Here is a 19,598-nt window from a genome sequence, read left to right as displayed (position 1 = left end):
TTTTATTTTGTATATTAGCCCTGACAGTAGTACCTCTTTGGCAATATTTAGTGAAATTTTGCATCATGGAATTTTGAGCTTGATGAGAATTTTCAGTGCTAATTAGAATTAATTTCAAGCAGTGAAACTGTTTGAATAATTTCTTCTTAAAAGATCAATTTCTAAATGTTTTGTAATAGTGCTTAATTTATATTTGTTGCCATGAAATTGCAATACCAAGCCATATTCACTAAAAAAAAAAAAGAAAAAAAATATAAACTTTGGAATGAGGATTTACCCTAGAAAACAGTTAATAAATGCTTGCTAACCTCAGCAGAACCAGGTTTTTATGTGATAACTGTGAAACCATTTATGTTTAAGAAGGCCATGATCATAAATGTTCTAAATAAGTAATTAGTTCATATATATATATATATATGTATGAGTCTATGTAAAGTCTCACAAATGCAAAACTGATTGCAGGAGCATGACTCAATATATCTACATCAATTTTACAAGTTGAAGATTCTGCTTCTGCTTACTAATGGATAGCACTTTGGTTAGCTGGGGTCAGCTGTCCTGGTTGCATCTCCTCCCCAGCCTCTTGTCCACCCCCAGCCTCCACGCTGGCAGAGCAAAGAGGAGAAAAAGCAAAGGCCTTGACTCTGTGCAAACACTGTTCAGTACCAGCTAAAACTGTGTTGTTAATACTGTTAATACTGTTAATACTGTTCTAGTTGCAAATCTAAACCACTGTGAGTTGTTATGCTGAGAATCAACCCCATACCACTGATGTTCCAGCCTGTCCAGTGCAGCAGCACAGGTACAGCAGTGATGCCTGGGCCCTGTGCCAGACCAGGCATTTTGCTGATAGCAAAATGTTCCCTGGCAAAGCAGAGTAAGATGATAAGTGCTACAATAAACATCAAAAGTCCAAAACAGTTACTAGCAAGCACCAGACTCTAATATACAGTAAGGCAAACAAGCACAGAACCCTGCCAATTAACAGCTTAACAGCTATAAATTCTACCTCTTACATTCTGATTAGGGGTCTTATCTCAAAGTCCTCTTGCCCCACGTTGGACAGCAGAAAGGACTGCTGTGAGTTGACCCCAGCTGCCACCTAAGCCCCCACTCAGTCACATGATAGCTTTCCCCTGACAGGCTGGGGCAGAGGATTGGAAGGGCAAAGAAAGAAAACTTCTGGGTTAGCAGTTTAATAGGTGAATCAAAGCTGCAAAGCAAAATAACAAATTCATTTTCCACTTTCCATCAACAGGCAGGTGTTGAGCTGCTTCTCGGCAAGCAGGGCCTTGGCACACTAACACTTCCTTGGGAAGACAAATATCATAACTCTGAACATTGTCCCTTCTTCCTTCTCCTTTCCCACAGCATTTCTTGCTGAGCACAATGTCACACAATCTGGGATATTATATTCCCAGCTGTGTCCTCTCCCAGCCTCTTGTGCAGCCCCAGCCTACCCACTTGGAGGGGCAGGGTGGGAAAAAGAAAAGGCCTTGCTGCTGTGCAAACACCATTCAGCGGCTGCTGAAACATGGTGTGTTATCAGTGCTTGTTTAGTCACAAATGCAAAGCAAGGCACTATGCAGGCTGCTGTGAAGAAAATTAACTCTATGCTGGCCAGACCGTGTAAAGTATTTCCAAATGCAAACATGGGGGCAAATTCTTGTTTACAGCAAGGAAATGTGAAAACATATCTGCAGTGGATCTGCCAAACCACAGTGATGTTTAGTGAGACCACAGATGACTGGAAAACAAAGAACTTCTATCGATTTTATTAAGCAAACAGCTTAGATTGAATCTGTCAATGCTTTTGGAAATTCATAGTTAAAACAGTCAGTCTTACACAACCTTTTACACGTTGTGGCATGAAATCCTTTGTATGTTGGGATTAATATGCAAAATATGTGAGGAGAGCAAGAATTCCTGCAATTTTCTCAAAGATACATATGACGGCGTGAAGGTTAGCAAACACAAGCTTTTTTGGACTGAGGGAGAAATGTGACAAAGTTCAGAGTAATACAGTCAATAATTTCTTTACTCACAAATCTGGATGGATGCCTTGGCACTGGCCCTTTGATCAAAGGGCCAAAGTCAACAGCTTTTGGCCTCCAGCAGCATTACAAAGGAGTTGCTGCCCTCTAATGCTTGTTCCAGCGTCCAGGAGGACACAGGGTGCCCAGAGCTGACCATCTGTAGGTGATGGTAGCACAGGGATCGCTGTGCTTGATGTCTTGTGCTTTTTCCTCACTAGGTGCCACCAAGTGTCTCCTTTTGCTTTCCAGAGGTGGTGACTGTACTCCTTCACACAGATGTTGTGAAACTGGTTGTGTCTGCACTTGGACTGGAAAGGAGCTGGAAGTATGTGTAAAGACAATTGAGCAGCTCTAAAGTAGTTACTGACAGCAGCACCACAGTAGTTCCTTCAGATCCTGATGCATCAGTCCAGTATCCAGACAGGTTTGTACAGACTGCCCTGTAAAGACTAAAGCTGAGACAAGCAGCCTCATGTAAATTGTAAGCACAATTTTTCCTTATAGAGTAGATGTAACCTCCATTTTTGCAGTTTTTCTGCAAGCTGCTTCTGACCACCTGCACTGCAGGAATGGCTTGGACTGAAGCTGAGCCAGCTCACCTTCACCAAGGTTCCCAGGAGACTGCAAACTGGATGGTTCTCTCCACACCACTGGCATAGTAAAGTATAACAGAGACTTAAAGTTGCATATTGCCTGTGGATTAAAGCCAATGCAGATCATATTTCTGTGTTCACCCTCTCAGAAACCTCCTGAGCTGTGCATCAGTGCAGATGCAAACGTGAATCTGTGCTTTGGGGCACTTCCCACATTAGAAACATAGCAAGCATGCATGGAAAAAGAGTGCCTATGTGAAGTGCCAGGAGAACTCTACAGAAGAAGCATCAAGCAGGAACCAGGTTGGGAATCCAGACAAATGGCCAACCATTTGAGCATCCTCCAGCACCCCTGAAATGACCATGAACACTGGTGGGTAATCAGAATTTTAGGATACTGCTAAGGGGAAAAAGGAGGGCTTGCAACTTCACAAGCACTGGTGCTCATGAGGTGTCTTCCATGATAGGAAAAGAATTTTTTGTTACATACCTAAGGAAGGAAGGTAGAGGCTATGCCCATACCACATATGTGCTAGGGAAGACTGTTTATCAATATGTTACTCTTAAATTCCATAGAAATGAGATGTAACACTGTCCTATGGTGACCAATTGCCATTTTGTATGAGTCAGTTACTCCACTTAATCAGCATAAAATATTCCTCTCCTTGCTATGTTTATTCATGCTAACTGTGCATCATAACCAGTTTATCCACCTACACTTTCCTATCATTATTATGCCCCATTCTCCATTTGTTTGCTACACCCAGTGCTTGCATCATGCTTTAATTACAATAATCTTCTCCAGGTAGCAACTCCATCTTCTTGAATGTTTGTACAGCACTCTCCAAAACAGGCCGTGGGATCATTCTCAGGGTTCCCCAGCACATCTGTAACATCGTTCCTCCTGGGAGCAACATTGTGTTAAGCCCACTGTGACTTAGATACACCAAGCACCAAGTCATTCAGACCAGCCTATGTGCTGCTACATTTAATAAAAGGACAGGGTATGTTTCTTCCAGGTGTTTGTTTTTCCTTGTAACACCACTATTGTACTCTCTTTTAGCACTTCCCACGAAAATCTGTCCACTGTTTGTAGCAGACTTAAGGGGCTTTTCCATTTTATTTCCCCATGTAGCTGACTGCAAAATACTTTAAAATGTTATGTCCATAGTGGAAGTGTATAGTGCTGTACATGATCCATATTAGCTCAGGAGTTATTCTGATATCCTGTGGCAAGCGATTCCACAAACTCAGCCATAAATGCCTTATTTCTAACAGCTTTTTGCTTCAGCCTGCATTGTGTCCAGTGCAGAGCCTGCTATGGAGTGTGGGGCAGAAGGGATGTTCTCTGCAAGAGGCTTTTGATAGCAACCTGCCTCATAATGACTGCTATACTGATGGCTACTGTTTGTCCTAATGCTTCTGCAGGTCTTGGTAGCTTTGATTTTACACTGTCTTCTCTATCAGCTGTGTTGCAGTAAACTGCAGTGCTGCTTTTCCCACATCCCCCGTGCACAGTTTCAGGACATACTTGGCGTACCAGTCTTGTTAAACGTGAGATCTTGCGTGTGGAACTCGAGGTGATGAAGGCAGGGCAGGAGGAGATACAGGGTGGAATGTGTGGACACCAAGGCATGAACTACAGGTACAAACTTAGGTCTGAGAAAAATTAAAAACATGAATTCGTTTTGAACTACAGTACAAAAATATCTTGAACTTCTAGATAGTGTATAGTAAAATAGAAGCAGAAAATATGTCCTGTCCATGCTACAGAGATCTGTTGCATTCTCTTAGCAAGGCACATTTTCTTACAGGGCGTGGATAATTGATCCAATTATAGCAATATATTTATGACAATGACTGCTGACCCTCCCTTCCCCTCTCTACAATACAAAATTAGAACATACTCCTGAGACTTTTCTTGCTCTCAAAAAGACAGAATGGCTCCAGGATGGCTCCAAAACAGCTGTGGCATTCAAAGAATATCTTAGTAGGATTTATACATCTTTATTTTTTGAAGAGGGGAGAGAATTCTAAAAGAATTAAGAAGAAGGGATCAAGAAGCTGAGTCACTTCTGCTGTCTTTTTTAAAACCAATAATTTACTAGCTAAGGTCCTGTGAAATAGCCTTGTTCCATTGGTACTGATATCAGGGAAATACATGTTACGCACTGGTAGCCTTGAATGTGGGCTCATGTTTACACAACATGTGACATCTTGGGAGTCTGGAACTAACAAACCTTTACAGAATAGGAAGGAACAGAAACGAAGTCATGCTATCAGGATAAGTAATGAATGCCAAAACTTTTAAACTGCCCCTTCATGGCTGCAAAATATTTGTAAGTCTCCTGTTCAAAACCTCCAAATTATCAAAGGATCAACTGGTGGGGAGAAGCAGAAAGCACAGGCCTCCAAGGTTATATCCAGTCTACTGTTCTTACAGATAACTATAATCTATAGGTTTTTTCTAAACTAATCATGCTGCATTTCACAAATAATTTGGCTATTTTTTGTTCTTGCTAATTCTGTTTCATTCCACTATAAATACTAGTTAAGTCTCCTTCCCCAGATTAATTACAACAGCCAAAATCCTAAAAACAAAGAAAGCAGTTGCTGCTGTTTGTCACATTTATGGGCCTTTGTTCTTTCCATGCTCAGCAAAAGACAAATCTGTTTTACTCCCTCACTCTGGATAGTTCCTGAAATATTTGTAGCATCTTAGTGCTCTCACCAAGTGAGAAAGCATTCTGAACAACAGCTTCACAAGAGTGCAGTTTTTAACTTATAGAAACATTTCTTCAAAAACTTGGTATAACTTTGGTAAAACTTTTCATGCATTTTTTTCATGCATTTATTTTATAAATTCCTCCACAATACACTGCAGGCCAGCAGCTGAGAGAGGAAGGGAACAGGTAAGATTAAGGTAAGAAAGTATAAGAAACCCTGCTTTTCAGAACTTATGTCTCCCATCTCAGAAAAAAATATTGGAATTGTTGAGGCTTTTACTATCAGACTTCTTTAACCTTTCCTTACTTTTTCTCAGAGACTGGGGAGATAGAAAGAGAAAATGTGGAGGGAGGCTAGGGAAGAAAAGATAGAAGCAAAAATTCAGGGAATAAAATTTTGTATTGTTTCCAAAGGCTGAAAGTATTCCATGAAAACAAAATAAGGAGAGTACTTTTGAGAACAAAAGAAACCCTGAGAAAAGCTGGAATGCTTAAATCAAAATTTTTGCAGTTTCTTTTTCTCATGCAGTTTTTGGGGGAGAAATCTAGGTTGCCTGGCAGACCAACTGTGTATCTCCTCATGGAAAGGGGCTTGTGGATGTACCAACTCCTGCCAATCCCCTGGAAACAGCAGTTGAGCTCCAGCGGCACAACGCTAGGGATCGTTGTTTTGGAAGGGACCAAGGTCACCCAACAGATCCTGTGAGCAGCCTGGAAGTTGTGGGAACTGCTGCCTCTAGGCAGGGCACACCATGGGAACTCCAAGGTTTTCTTCTTTCCTCCTGCATCTGCTCGGCCTGAAATGATGACCCAGAATGGTGGGCAATGCTCTTGACCTCCTGCTAGCAGCCCATATCCCTTTATCACCTGCTACTGAGCCACCTCAGCAGGACAGAGGTGCTGCTAAGAGCTAAGTGAGAGGGAACTGTGTGTTTCTGTTCACCTTCCCCATGGCAACATGCTTATCGGTCATTGTTTTGGCTCATTTCACTCTAACTGTGCTATGTTAAGAGACCAGCAGTTCCTTGCACATGGCTGAGGTGGATTCCAATATTAACAGAGTTTTGCTTCAAGTTAAAGTGTAGTGAAATGGCCATTGACATTTTTTTCTTCTTTTTTTTTTTTCTGATAAACCTTGCATGTTTATTACAAAAGAGAACATGCAGAACAATGGAAACTTTGCTAGACCCAGAAGATAGCCAGAAAGCAGCAAACCACTGATGCCAAATGATACAGGACCAAAATGTTTATCTGTGTTTTACAGACAGCTGAGTAATCTTATGGCCCCAAACCCTTTCGTAGCTATGTTTATTAAGCGATGATGATGGAGATAGCAAAAATATTCTGCAGTTCAAAGAATTCTCTTCTGGGACTGAGAGGAACCTATTGTTGCCCACCCAACTGTGTATAGCCAGATGCCCCCTGAGAGTTTTCATTTTGTTCCCTTGATTGCTGACCACAGGTAGGAGGCAGGATATGCAATTGCACAGGTGAGAGGCCTGACCCCTGGTGTGAATTTTCTATGGCATCAGCCAATTTGTAGAACAAACTGTAGGTATAGAATGGGAAGCCCTTGCAGTGGTAGCAATGCGGTGGAGATCAAGGGAGTGGAGCACAGGGAAAGGCAAACCAAGTAGATAAAAAGAAATTGTGGAATAGATTGAGAAGCAAAACAGCAAACCGTTTAGAGGGTTGGCGAAACTTTAAGAATAGTAGTCCTGGGCAAAGCTCTAGGTCATGACTTTGAACATAATAGTCATATTTTCCCCTCTTGTCTAATATTCCTCCTGGATGAATAGGATGCTGCTTTATTAAACCACAGAAGCAATTACAGCTCTTACAACGCTAAGGGACAGAATGTGGCAGGGGCCAGCAGCCGAACGTGCTTGGACCAGGAAAGGAAGGACGAGCACAGCACACCAGGAAAAGCACCTCTTTGATGAGATGGTTGTCGGGAAAGGCTTGTACCTGCCCCTCGGGGGAACGGCGCGATGAGGAATTTTGGAGGGATGACTGACCTAAGCGTGTCCCCAGGCCCTGCCCGTCGGGGGAAGGGGGCGATGAGGAATTTTGGGGGCATGAATGACCCACGCGTGTCCCCAAGCCCTGCCCCGCCCCCCCCCGTGCACCCGTGCTGCCGGCCCCGCCCACAGGAGGCGGCCGCGCCCAATCAGAGGGCGGCGCGCAGCCCCGCCTCGTGCTCACCGGCCAATGGCGTGGGGGCGCCGCTCCGCGGGCCGGCGGCGGAGGAGGAGGAGGAGGAGGAGAAGGAGGGCGCCTGCCGGGAGGTGACCGGGACGGGCCCGCCGCCGCCACCGGGAGCGCCTCCGCCCCGGGCCCCTGCCCCTGCCCCTGCCCTTGCCCCTACCCCTGCCCGGCATGGCGGGACCCCGCGAGGGGCGGCCGGCGCGGCGCTCCGCACGGGCGGCCGGCGGCGTGTGCTGCTGGGCGCTGCCCACGGGGCTGCTCTGCGCCTACGGCTTCTTCTGCAGCGTACGGCCGTCCGAGCCCTTCCTCACCCCCTACCTGCTGGGGCCGTACAAGAACCTCTCCGAGACACAGGTACGGTGGTCGCCGGCGCCTCGCACCCCCGCGGTGTGTGCCGATGTGTCTGTCGGTGTGTCTGTGTTTAGTTTGTGGGTGCTGGGCGTCAGCGCCGCCTTTTCCCTCCCGTAGGTGTTCAACGAGATTTACCCGGTGTGGACTTACTCCTACCTGGCGCTGCTGTTCCCGGTGTTCCTGGCCACGGACTACCTGCGGTACAAGCCCGTGGTGCTGCTGCAGGGCCTGAGCCTCATCGTCACCTGGTTCATGCTGCTGTACGCCCAGGGGCTGCGGGCCGTCCAGTTCCTCGAGTTCTTCTACGGGATGGGGACGGCCACCGACATTGCCTATTACTCCTACATCTACAGCATCGTCGATGTCAACCTGTACCAGAAGGTCACCAGCTACTGTCGGAGCGCCACCCTGGTGGGCTACACGGTGGGCTCGGTGTCCGGGCAGGTCCTTGTGTCGGTGGCAGGATGGTCCCTTTTCAACTTGAACGTTATCTCCTTAACCAGCATATCCATTGCCTTTGGCACGGCGTGGTTTCTGCCGATGCCACAAAAAAGCCTTTTCTTTCACCACATGTCAAGTCAGCAGCTCAGCTGTGAAATGAAGGTGATGGACTGTAAAAATGGATGTGCCGTCCAAGATCATCCTGATGTGCAGAGGGCACCTGGCTGGGAGGATGAGACAAAAGTTCCCTTGAACGGGGAGGGTCATTCATCAGAGAAACAGGTGGGTTGTGCCCTGGGTTTTCATAAGGAGAAGATGCCATACTGATGTGGTTGTCACACATGCATATGTGCTTATATGTATGTAGCCGTAGAGGTGTAATATCTAACAGCAAAAAAGTATCCCTTTGCTTATCCCACTTCCTTATTTGTGGCACAGGGAAAATTAATACTGGCATCTTTTTGCTGTTTGAGCAGGGTAGGCTGCTCCTTAGTTTTCTGAAATTGCTCTCCATGTCTTCCAATGCTATAATAAAAATGCTCTGGGCATCAAATTGCCATTCAATGGTACAAAGCAAGGGATATCTCTGGGGCACTAAAAATTCAGTTATATGTACAAATTCTGTGTATGCTTCTGGATGCATCGGTGACTTTCAGAAAAGAGGCAATTCTTCCTGCACTCTCATTTTGACATTTGTTACTTCAACTGTTGTGTAAGTTGTGCAGTAATAAGCTGTGTAGTGACTGGGTTTTATCTTATGATCCTGGAAGGAAATTGGTCTGGGAAGGGAACTGTGTTAGTTCTTGAGAGCACTTGAAGACAGACATTGATGAGTTATAGATGGTCAGAATACAGATAAATTGCAGGAAACACCTTTGCATAGTAGCAGCTTAATGCAGCCCATGAGAGCACCGAGGTAGTACCCTGACTTGTGGCTTTTGTAGGCTGCCTAACCTCTAGTGAAGTCACTTGTTTGGAAACAAGTGTGCAGGCACCCTTGCTGGGTGGTGGGACATGTTTGGTTCCACAAGGTGATGAGTGAGGAGCATCCAGGTGGGAGGCCCAGTGTGTGTGTGTAGTTGCCTGCTGGGCAGGTCTGTGCCCCACTGCTCCAGAGAAAAACCCGTAGGGGGATTCTCAGCAGGGGGATTTAAAGGCCTGGGGAAAGGTCAGCCTTGCTCCTCGGACAGAAGGAGGCCTTGCTTGTTCTGAGAACAGGCCAGAACGGCTGTTGGATCAGTCAGCAGTGGATATTTCACTTAGCAAGTAAGCCACAGTTAGCTGGTTGGGGGGAGGCAGCACCCAGGGCTGCTTTCAGCTTCTCCAGCTACAGCTGAGAATTAAAGATATTAACATTCCAGGGACTTAATCCTGCCCCATCCAGCACGATCTTGTGTGAGCAAAAGTATTTTTAACCGTGTTATACTTGTGTGCTGAAGAATATTTGTTAAGACAAGCTCTGTGCCAGTAATGACTAACATATAACTTATCCATCCCTTTTGTTTATCCTACTCCCATCCCTAAGAGTACCTGTGGTTCCAAAGTAATGGGGAATAGTTCAAAAAAGGAGCAAGTACACCTGCGTAACTCCCCAGAGCTCAGTTATACCAGGTGCTAAATGCTGAGAAGCACTGGCATGTGACAGTAGTCCTCCTTCCTGAGGTAACAGCAGCCATATCTCACAAACGTGAATGGCTGCAGGAATAAGTACACTGAAGAAGCACTGCCAGATGGTGGGAGGGCAGATGGGCCTTTCTGCTTTATCAGGCACATGCTTGGCTGAATGTGCCAAATCAGTTTTTGCAGTTTATGTGACGGTTCCCTTCCCTTGTTTTTCTGTGCCTAATCATGAGCTTTGTGTGAAGTCTTCTGTATGGGCATTACATGCTAAGATCACATTGTCACAAGCTGACTTCTTCCCAAGTTGTTCTCTTGGGCTTTGGAAGAATGATATCCATATGCAGAACAAGAGTTACGCCATCAGCAAAGCACCAATGGGACTTCATGTGTTTAATAAAGGTGCTTAGAAATCAGAGACACTTTAAGGGGTGGAAAAAAGTTAGTTCAGGACAGGGTTCAGGCTGTGGTCTTTGGGAGTGTTAGTAGAAACACTGTAAAGTGAGTTTTATTGCTCATGGAGAATAGTCTTTCCCAGGCACGCTGCACAATTCCCCCAGGCAAAGGGCATACCGCCAAGAGCCCAAAGTTGCTGCTGCTGTCTGGAAACCACGCTGAAACTGGACCTGTGACAGCACAATGCGCAATAGCTCAGTCCTGTGACACTGCTGTGTGTTTCCCTGCAGGGAATCCAAGTTCACAGGGGCCAGAGATGCTGGGGGGGCCTTGGGGCTCTGCCCAGTCTCACATGAGCAGTCTAACTGCTCCTCTGACTCACCCAAGAAGGGTCTTGCCTGTTTGTACAGACTCTGTACATGTTTGCATGCAGCAAATGTAATCAGGAGCTCTTGTCTACAAAGTAAAGACATGCTCTTTTCCTCTGCTGCTGTTGACATAAAGTGGTAAAGAACAGGACTGTAACAGTGTGCACGTAAAAAGCAATTTTGATTGTTGTCATCCCCTGTTACTAGAACCCTTTTGTGCTCTTTCTGGAGTGGAAGGCTTTATTTTTTTATCTCATGCCCTTTGTCAGTAAACCTGTATGTACAGGAGCTGCCATTTGTGACAACAGTGTCTGGTGGAAGTAGCTTCTGTTTCTCTTCAGATCCCCAGGTGATATCTCTGCCCTTCTTGAAGCCTTGATGAGCTTTAACAGGGGTAGAGTATGTTGTAATGAGATTGCTTCTTTGAATATTAATAAACCCTAAATGCTAGTACTAATGAAAATCTACTTTTTTTGTGGGGAGATATACTCCTCTGGTGCCTTTCATGTTCTTTGTGCTACAAAATTTGGTTGAATTTGGATCATGACTTAAAAGCGTCAGTGATACTTTTTGCCTTTATGATTTAAATGGCTGGCTTCTGATCCTGTCTTGTGGAAGTGGATATCATGTCTTGTTCTTCTGTGTCTCTTCTCTGGTACCTTTCTGTTGCTCACATAACATCAGCAGTATCCTGCTCTCTGACTGGGAGAGCCAGAGATGGAGGGGTGCTTGGGATTGAAGCCTTCCTCTGCACGTAAGGGGATGGCCCTGGGTAGTATAGAGACCAGTTCCTGAGACTGTGGGCTGGGGAAGCTTATTATTCATTACCCTGTGGAGGTTTGTGTCCAAGAGTGGTATTGTCACTCATCAGTGATCAGACCACCTGAAAGGGGCAGTTTTGTGGAGCAGTGTGAAGTATTTATAAACAATAATTTTACATTTACTCTCCCCTTCCTTCTCCAATCTATGCAGGAGCAGAAAGTAGACATCGTAAAGGTGCTCAAGGATCTCTGGCGGGACTTCCTGCAGTGCTACTCCTCCCGGACCATGCTCTGCTGGTCTGTGTGGTGGGCACTGTCCACCTGCGGATACTTCCAGGTCATCAACTATGCTCAGGGGCTGTGGGAGATGGTGCTGCCTTCTCACAGCACAGAGATCTACAACGGTGCCGTGGAGGCAGCCTCGACACTCCTAGGTAAGCTTCCCTGACACACAGAGGTAGGGTGCTCAGTGTTGAGTTAGTCACTGCACACAGCTCTGATTCCCGTAATCCAGGATGTAGGTGTTTAAAGGAGCCTCCCAGGTCAATCTGCATTCTGAAATATTTGGGAGAAGGCTTCAGGCATGTGGCCGACTGCGTGTTCTTGGCTGTCACTATGGCAGTGACAGTGTTATTCTTGGTTTAACCACTCAGAGTCAGACTAAAGGTCCTGTGTTTTTGGTTTTCCTCCGTCAGTGTAGGGAACAAATGAAGGTTTCCTGTACACACACAGCTTGCAGTGAGCCACGTTTAGTCATTTCAGCACTGTTAAGAGGAGTAGCTATTAAGATGAAAAAAGTTGGTTGACTTGAAAGGGACGGGTAGGTCAGTCAACACAAACATTTGTTTATTGAATTGTTCAATACTGTTTCATTGCCAGAACTAGGACAATACTTTTTTCATACAGCTAACATACCCTTAGAGAGGCTTTCTAGATGTCGCTGCAGCATGTTCCTTTTCTTTGATGGACTCATCATTCCATCATCTGCTGTGGACATCCCCTGCTTGGGGGCAAAAGAAACCAGGGTATACAAATAAATTATTAGTACTTTCTTGGATGTACTCAGCTGCCTCTTGAAGTTTGGTAGGATGTTGTAGTTCTAAAAGCTGGGTCTGAAACTGTTGGCAACTTGATTTTGAAGGCTTTGGCTATTCAGTAGTCCTTGGTGTGCTAAACCTGCGCTTAAATAGCACACAGTCATACACTGTTCCTCTACCCTAGCATGATGCTATGGCTCTGCTTTCTTGTTGGAATTGGCTTCCTCTGCCATCCTGCCTTGTTCCCAGGAAGGCCAAGGAGAGGTACCAAGGGAAAGAAGACCCATAAAGTGGTCAAATGTCAGCAGATTTTAAAAAATGGAAAAAAAAAAAAAAAGAAAAGAAAAGGAGGGGTATTTTTCAAACCTTATCACAAACATTTTGCGAATCAGGATCTTTTTCTAAAAGGCCTGTGAACAATGGACCTGTTAGAAAAAAAGGTGGTTGGCACTAAACTCTTGTAAAACTGGAGTTTTTAGTTTTCCATTTTGATTTTTTTCCCCTCTAGTATCTTTTTTTATACATGATTGAATCATTTTGCATGACGTTTTCTGAAAGCAAATTAGCCTCTGGCCCTGAACTGTTCTAAAGACAGAACCAGAAGATCCTTTCAGTTGACACAGATTAATTGCTTGAAAGATGTAAAGTTTAATGAAGTAATAATCACAACTAAAAGCTTGAAGTGGGTACCTGTTAAGGATGAGCATGACCTGACTCCTCAGGCATGAGAGTAAGTGCTCTAGCTTCTGTTTTCCAGTTAAAATTTATTAATGAGGAGTTTATTTATCTCTGATGTCATGCCAAGGTTGTATTTTAGCACAAAGTCTTTGCTCTGAGCCAAAGAAATGAAGTTTTTCCAGTGTTCTTGGGTAAGGTTAAGCTTTTTGTTCTCTTCATTATCTTATTAGCCCCTCTTTGCACCAAACCTTGAGTTTGAGTTTCATTGTCTTTGAAGGTGGGTGACTGGAGCTGCACTCAGCTTTATTCAGAGAAGCCTCAGACTTAAAGAACATACTGTTTACTCCTCTCCCTTCAGTAGATATACCTCTCCTGGTGCATCCCAGATCTGATTTTTCATCATATTCATCACTCCTAGTCATTCTGTGCTCAGTTATGAGCAATTTGTGGCAACCTTTGTGTCATATGCTGTTGCCATCCCTGCCTGTGTGGCCCTGCAGAAGGGTTTAAGTTGAGCACAGTGACTCATGTACCTGTCCTGGGAAAGAGAAATAGTATTCCTTCTAGGGAGGTCAGCTGGCTGTTAAGCTGCATCCGTGTACCTTCTTGGGAGTGTGTCAGTCCTTTATCAGGTTGGCTTGTGAAACAACTGGATCAGCTGCAGGTGTCTCATGGCAGGACACAGATTGAATATCTTGATTAGGTGTCAGGCTGATACAAGCCTGGCACATAGGGAGAGCACAACTTCATGAGTTGCCATGAGATCCCAGAGAGTCACGTCTGTTCCCAAAGTTCAGAATTGCTAAGACAGTAGGAAGAAGGCCCTGGGACTTACCTTCTTTTTCCATCTCAGGGTTTTGCTGCTGGGAAGCCAGACTTTCAAATGTCAGTCAGGTAGTGTCACAGCAAGCACCGGGAAGAAGAGTTTAGTGGGGGGAAATAAATTCCTTTCCCTTGGCATAGCTCCCTTTTGTAGTCCACAAGATTGATGTGAGGCCTGACAGGACCACAGGCTTGTGCACACTGATGGAACACAAGGAGTCTTGGTGTGCTTCAAGGTTTTCTAAGATAATAGGGCATCTAAGGGCTACAAAGAGCTTATATGTTGCACTGTAGCCCTTCTGTACTTGTAATGCTGAATACAATCCTGTTTTTCACAGGTCCCCAGTAAGCTGTTTGTCTAGTTTGCTCTGTAAAGCAGCGCTGTTATGCTGTTGGTTGCTATTTGGCTTGTTTTCAGAACAAGGCCTACTCCAAACGGGAGTTTTCTATTAATGTAATATGTATTTAGGCTTCTCAGTAGCTACAACAGTGGTTCTGCATGAACACCTTGTCTGTTCATTGATTTGCTAGAAATGTCACATATTTTCCGTCTTGTGATCGGTCTTCTCTCCCCATCTGCGCTTCATAAAATCCAGCCAGAGTTACAAACCTGTTCTGGTTTCCAAGGATTGTTCTTGCGCAATCAATAGTGCGTGATTTTACCGTGTGATTAGTCTGCATCCCAGGGGATGTGAATTTGGACTCCTCTTCTTACTTACTCTTACAGCCCACTGTGCTGATGACGGTAAATGTAGGTTTTTGTGCTTCCTGGGAGAGAGCTTTAACAGCTGTGATGTCTTCCTACCCCCCTAAAGCAACACAAAATAATTAGCTGAGTGCTTTTGAGAACCAGGGTTTGCATTTCTCAACAGAATTTGCCCAATTACCAACACTGCCACAGTCAAGTGCAGAGGACTAAGTGGCAGTGGCCTGAGTCCTGGGGCTGCTGTGCTTCTGGAGCCAGAGAGGAGACTTCAACAGCCATCAGCATTGACCTATGTTGATTTTTTTGTGTGTTTCTGTGAAAGTGAATGGGAGTTTACAGTAGGGTTCCAGGCGAGGGAGGGGTCAGGAAGGAGAGCCTCTAAGGTGGTCACATTCATGTCCTCCACTTCAATCATGTTTGGCTGTCAGGGGCTGTACAGGTCCTAATACACAGTCTCCAAATTGCTCCAGCTGCAATTACTAATGGTTATACTTTCCTTCCTCTCACAGGAGCTGTTGCAGTCGTTGTTGTGGGGCACATAAAAACATCCTGGGCAATGTGGGGTGAAGTAGCACTTGCCCTGTTCTCCTTTCTTATTGCTGCTGCTGTATATGTCATGGACACTGTTCATAACATCTGGGTGTGCTATGGATCCTACGTTGTCTTCAGAATTATCTACATGATGCTAATCACGATAGCAACGTGAGTATCTTTTTAATGTAAACTGCTCTCAAGGTTACAGCTGGTGTGAAAGCAGGGTATTTTTAGTGTAACAAGAGTCTGTTGCAAGGGTTTGTGTTGTGATTCAGGTTGGAAACTCAGGCATGCAGATATATTTAGCTGGCACTGTGCCTAAGCTTAAAAGTCTTAAGACACTAAAGTTACTATTTCTCAATATTAGATATAGTGCTGTTTGCCAGGGGGAGGTTTCTCATAGACATGGCTGGAGTGAAGTGTTAACAGATGAGAAGATGATGATGCTTTACCTGTGTTGAAGCATCAACTCTCCCTAATCTGTAAGGAAGACTTCTTCAGTGTTATTTGTCACTCTGGGGAGGAAAACACTGTTGTTGAACCACACATGCATAATCACTATGAGACAGCTCAAGCACAATATGAGGAGTGATGCTGAAACTGGTGACTGCAAAGGGAATTCTGGTTAGGAGGATGCCAGAGGTTATGGACCACACTGCAATAGATTGAAACTTCGAGACTGCCAACTTCTCTCTGAGATCAGTGTGTTGTATCTTCTCTGCGTGACAAGACCCTTTACATCGGACTAGAGGGCTGCTGCAGTAACACAGAAACCACAGAGCTCCCAAAGTGCTGTTTTAGGGGGTTTTTTTGTTGGTTAAATAAAAAAAGAAAAGAAAAAAGAAAAAGAAAAGTTTTTGCATGTATCTAAGGTTCTCATTTAGCTTCTAGTCCATTGTGAACCTGTTTAGAAAAGTACACTATCAGTGCACGGTAATTTAGCTGTGAAAAATAATGGACCAGTTCATGTAACTCCTCAGGCTGCATAGTCCTCTTGTTCAGAAATGTTCCTCCTATTTGTTCAGTCCCTTGCTTTTTCCCTATCCTTATTTTTCTGGTCATCCCTTTCTATCTAGGTTCCAGATCGCTACAAATCTCAGCGTGGAGCGGTATGCCCTGGTATTTGGGGTCAATACTTTCATTGCCTTAGCACTTCAGACTGTGCTCACTTTGATTGTTGTGGATGCCAATGGGCTTGGGTTGGACATCTTCACCCAGGTATGATAGATGCTCTTACCTTAATTGATGGAAGGGAAGGAGGGAGGGAAGGAGGGAGAGAAGGAGACAGGTAAACCAAGCTGTAAAGCTTCTCATCTGCCTGTTTCTGGGTCAAGGGTATGTAGAGAAATAATCACTGATTCCTGATGTTTTAGAAGAGAAATGGAGCTTATTTATTAACCTTACTGCTTGATTTACCCACTTCTTTCTAATTTCTTTTCCTCTTCTCTGCAGTTCATGATTTACGCCTCTTACTTTGCGGTCATCTCGCTGGTGTTCTTGGTCAGTGGCATATGCAGTATTGTGAGAGCTTACAGAAGACAAGAGCAGACACAAAGCAGATCTCCTGGAAGTAGTGCACAAAGTGAAGACTCTTAGTGACTACATATGAAGATATAGGTCTGTTTTTAATCTCTGCCTTTTCTTCCCAAAGCAATCACCTTAACGGTATTTGATCCATATTTATACTATATTAGTAGCCCATTTTAGAAGGCAAACGTATTAGCTCTTACGTAAGTAAGAACAAATATCTTCTTTCTAAAATGCCTTTCGTTCTTCTGTTGCATCTATGGGATGTGCAGCAAAGAACAGTAAAGCTTTCTTAAAGAGTGAGAGAGGTTTTAGTCTCAGGCTGTCTGTCTGCAGGCAGCTTTGTGATTGTCTAGTCAACTGCTGCTCTCTCTGTCACTGAGGTGCTGCTGCAGGGCAGAAGTGAGGGCACACTAACAGACACTAATAGACCTCTCTGTGGAGCATCCCAGGCCTTAGGGCTGTGCTCTGCAGTGTGGCTCTCGCTGGGGCTGCCCTGTGATGCTGGATACTCCGTTTTGAGGACTGGATCACTAATGTTTCTGCATATGCACATGCTTCCTTGAGGAGCTTGTACTGTTTGTTTCTCTTGCTCCTGTCTTCTGTCACCCCTGCTGCCAGATTTTTACCACGGCTGATCACGGTGCTTCGCCAAAAACATAACTGTGTCCTGGGGCAATTTGTAACACTGCTGGACTGGGTATCAGCAGAACTACTTGTGCCAGTACCCAAAGGACTGTAAAGCTGGAGGGGAAGTTAAGAGTGAGTTTAAATAGACAAATTGCTGATCCAAGGGACCCTTGGACAACTTTGCGTTTGTCCTTTAGGGCTGCAAGTTTCTGTGATTACAGAAGTCACTGCTTCACAACCCTGGGGGCTGGACTGTTTCAGTGGGGTGGTGGATGTTAACACTTAAGAAGTAGGGTGACTTGCAGGATTTTAAGCTATTCTTTGTGGCCTTGGAGAATTGTGGCTCTGGTGACTAGGCACCTTCAGTTATGGTAGTTAGCAGAGTGACTGTCTGAGGCTTTGAAAAATGATGGCTTATGGTCTGTCAGTTTTTCCCCCTTACTGAAAAATGCCTTTATGCTTCTGGTGAGTCTCTGTCCACAAATTCTACCTCTTCTTTCCATGTGAGCAGAACAATGAATGTTTGGAGTTGGCAGTCTTTTGGTTTTGTCCAGTTTAAGCAATTTGGGACTTGCATCATCTCTCTTTTTTAAAAATAATTTATTTTTTCTAATTTGCTTCAACACTGGGAAGGAGTTGCACAGAGTTGTCCTGGGCTTGGGCAACTGGATATTCAGGCGCCGTGATCAGCACAGCCATAGATATCTGCAGTATACTGTGGAAATGGTCTGTGGACTGTCCCTGTTGCTGTGCAAGTTGTGGTGAGTTTAAGTGTACAGGAGAGCTGGCAAGGGAGAAGGTGCAACATGTTGTGCTTCCCTCCATGCCTTCTCTCTGTGTGTTGGTTAGAGGTTCTTCCTTCTTTCAGCTGAAGAAGCAGCTTAGGTTCATCACTTGCTTTTTGTGACATGGAAACTTCACAGCATTAGGGTTGGGAAGGTGTTTTCCCTCTGACTGAGACATTTCTCATCATTTTCTGTGAGCCTGAGCCTTTATCACACAAGGTGAATGATTAATGTGTTTGGGATCTGGGGCCTGGGGAGCCCTTCCAGGCTGACTGCTCAGGGGAACCCACTCGCCAAAGCTTCTCTGTGTTTGCAGGCTGCCTCCTAAAACAGCCCCCTAAAGAGGGGCTCAGCTGCACTGGCATTTACACACATAAACTTCAGCCTTATCCTGAAATGGAAACTTGAAGCCACCCATGTATATATTCCTTTCTCTGCTGCTTTTTGTTTTTAAAAAAGTAAAATCTGAAGCCATGAAATGCTAGCTGATGAGCTGTCCTGGTACAGGTATAGTCTGTCCTTTGAGTTCCTTGCTCTGATGGCAGTTGCAGCAAGGCCAGAGGAGTGGCTGTATGGCACTCTTGTCTAGTGACCAAAAGGAGCAGCTCAATTTTAATCATGTTTTTCATACAGAGAACACATCTTCGATGGGGAACAAGCCCAGTTATTTTAAAAGCAAGTCAAAAAATTAACTACCAAATTACAGCAATAGCAATGATTTTTCTACCAAAGTAATGAAACTGTGGCAACTGCAATAGAGAGGCACACTATGCTGTGTACATCTTCAGGTCTGCTAATGTATGGAAGCCACACCTGGATGTTGTTCAGGTTCCTAGCTGTGCTGTTGCTGTGGTGATGAGGTGACTATAGGGCCTGACTGGAGCTGTATGCAGAGTTAATGATGCCTATGAAATTTTGTAACCATGTTGACATTGTTGGTTTCTAATTGAATGGATATTTTTGTTAAATAAAACTACTCCGAGATATCCTGTGTGCCCAATGTTTGTTTTCTATCTTGATACCTTGCTAACCCACAGTACTGCTGCTTCAGGTTTTTCTGAGCATCTTTGTAACAAAGAAGAAAACAATATAGGACAAAACATGCTAAAAGAAACTAGTCTTCAAGATGCTGGTAATTGCTGGCTGGCTTCTGTAGGTTTGCAGAACTCTATGCAAGTGTCTTGCATTAAGGATTCTTAATTGCTGAACTCTGGTTCCACTGCAGACAGGTCTAGTGAGGGAAATCATCACTCATCGATGCAGGGTAACCTGGTCAGGATGCATCAGTCTCACTGAGGGTGACAGCAGGGGAAAGCAGGTGTAGGTTTGCCATGCAGGAGGACCTTTCTATTTACATTGACATAATTACAAAATGGAGGCCT

The 19,598-nt window shown here is 44.7% G+C and overlaps 1 protein-coding gene across 1 annotated transcript; it reads left to right on the top strand.

Moving 5' to 3' along the window:
• The first annotated feature begins 7,657 nt into the window (after positions 1-7,657).
• On the top strand, positions 7,658-19,535 carry SLC19A2 (solute carrier family 19 member 2). Its single transcript, XM_050333555.1, has 6 exons — positions 7,658-7,917; positions 8,032-8,637; positions 11,709-11,931; positions 15,250-15,442; positions 16,351-16,492; positions 16,727-19,535. The coding sequence occupies exons 1-6, from the start codon at positions 7,735-7,737 to the stop codon at positions 16,868-16,870; spliced, it is 1,491 nt and encodes a 496-aa protein (XP_050189512.1). The 5' UTR covers positions 7,658-7,734; the 3' UTR covers positions 16,871-19,535.
• Positions 19,536-19,598: the final 63 nt, after the last annotated feature.

The sequence above is a fragment of the Myiozetetes cayanensis genome, unplaced genomic scaffold (genome assembly GCF_022539395.1).
Source record: "Myiozetetes cayanensis isolate MyiCay16 unplaced genomic scaffold, myiCay2020 scf5-8, whole genome shotgun sequence".
Classification (NCBI taxonomy): domain Eukaryota; kingdom Metazoa; phylum Chordata; class Aves; order Passeriformes; family Tyrannidae; genus Myiozetetes; species Myiozetetes cayanensis.
This window is presented reverse-complemented; position numbering and strand designations above follow the sequence as displayed.

Bases quoted from the DNA above. Each gene is read 5' to 3' on its own strand.
- SLC19A2 (XM_050333555.1), top strand. From the start codon at position 7,735: ATGGCGGGACCCCGCGAGGGGCGGCCGGCGCGGCGCTCCGCACGGGCG. The intron at 8,638-11,708 runs GTGGGTTGTGCC...CAATCTATGCAG, and splicing joins GTCATTCATCAGAGAAACAG to GAGCAGAAAGTAGACATCGT. The intron at 16,493-16,726 runs GTATGATAGATG...TCTTCTCTGCAG, and splicing joins GGTTGGACATCTTCACCCAG to TTCATGATTTACGCCTCTTA.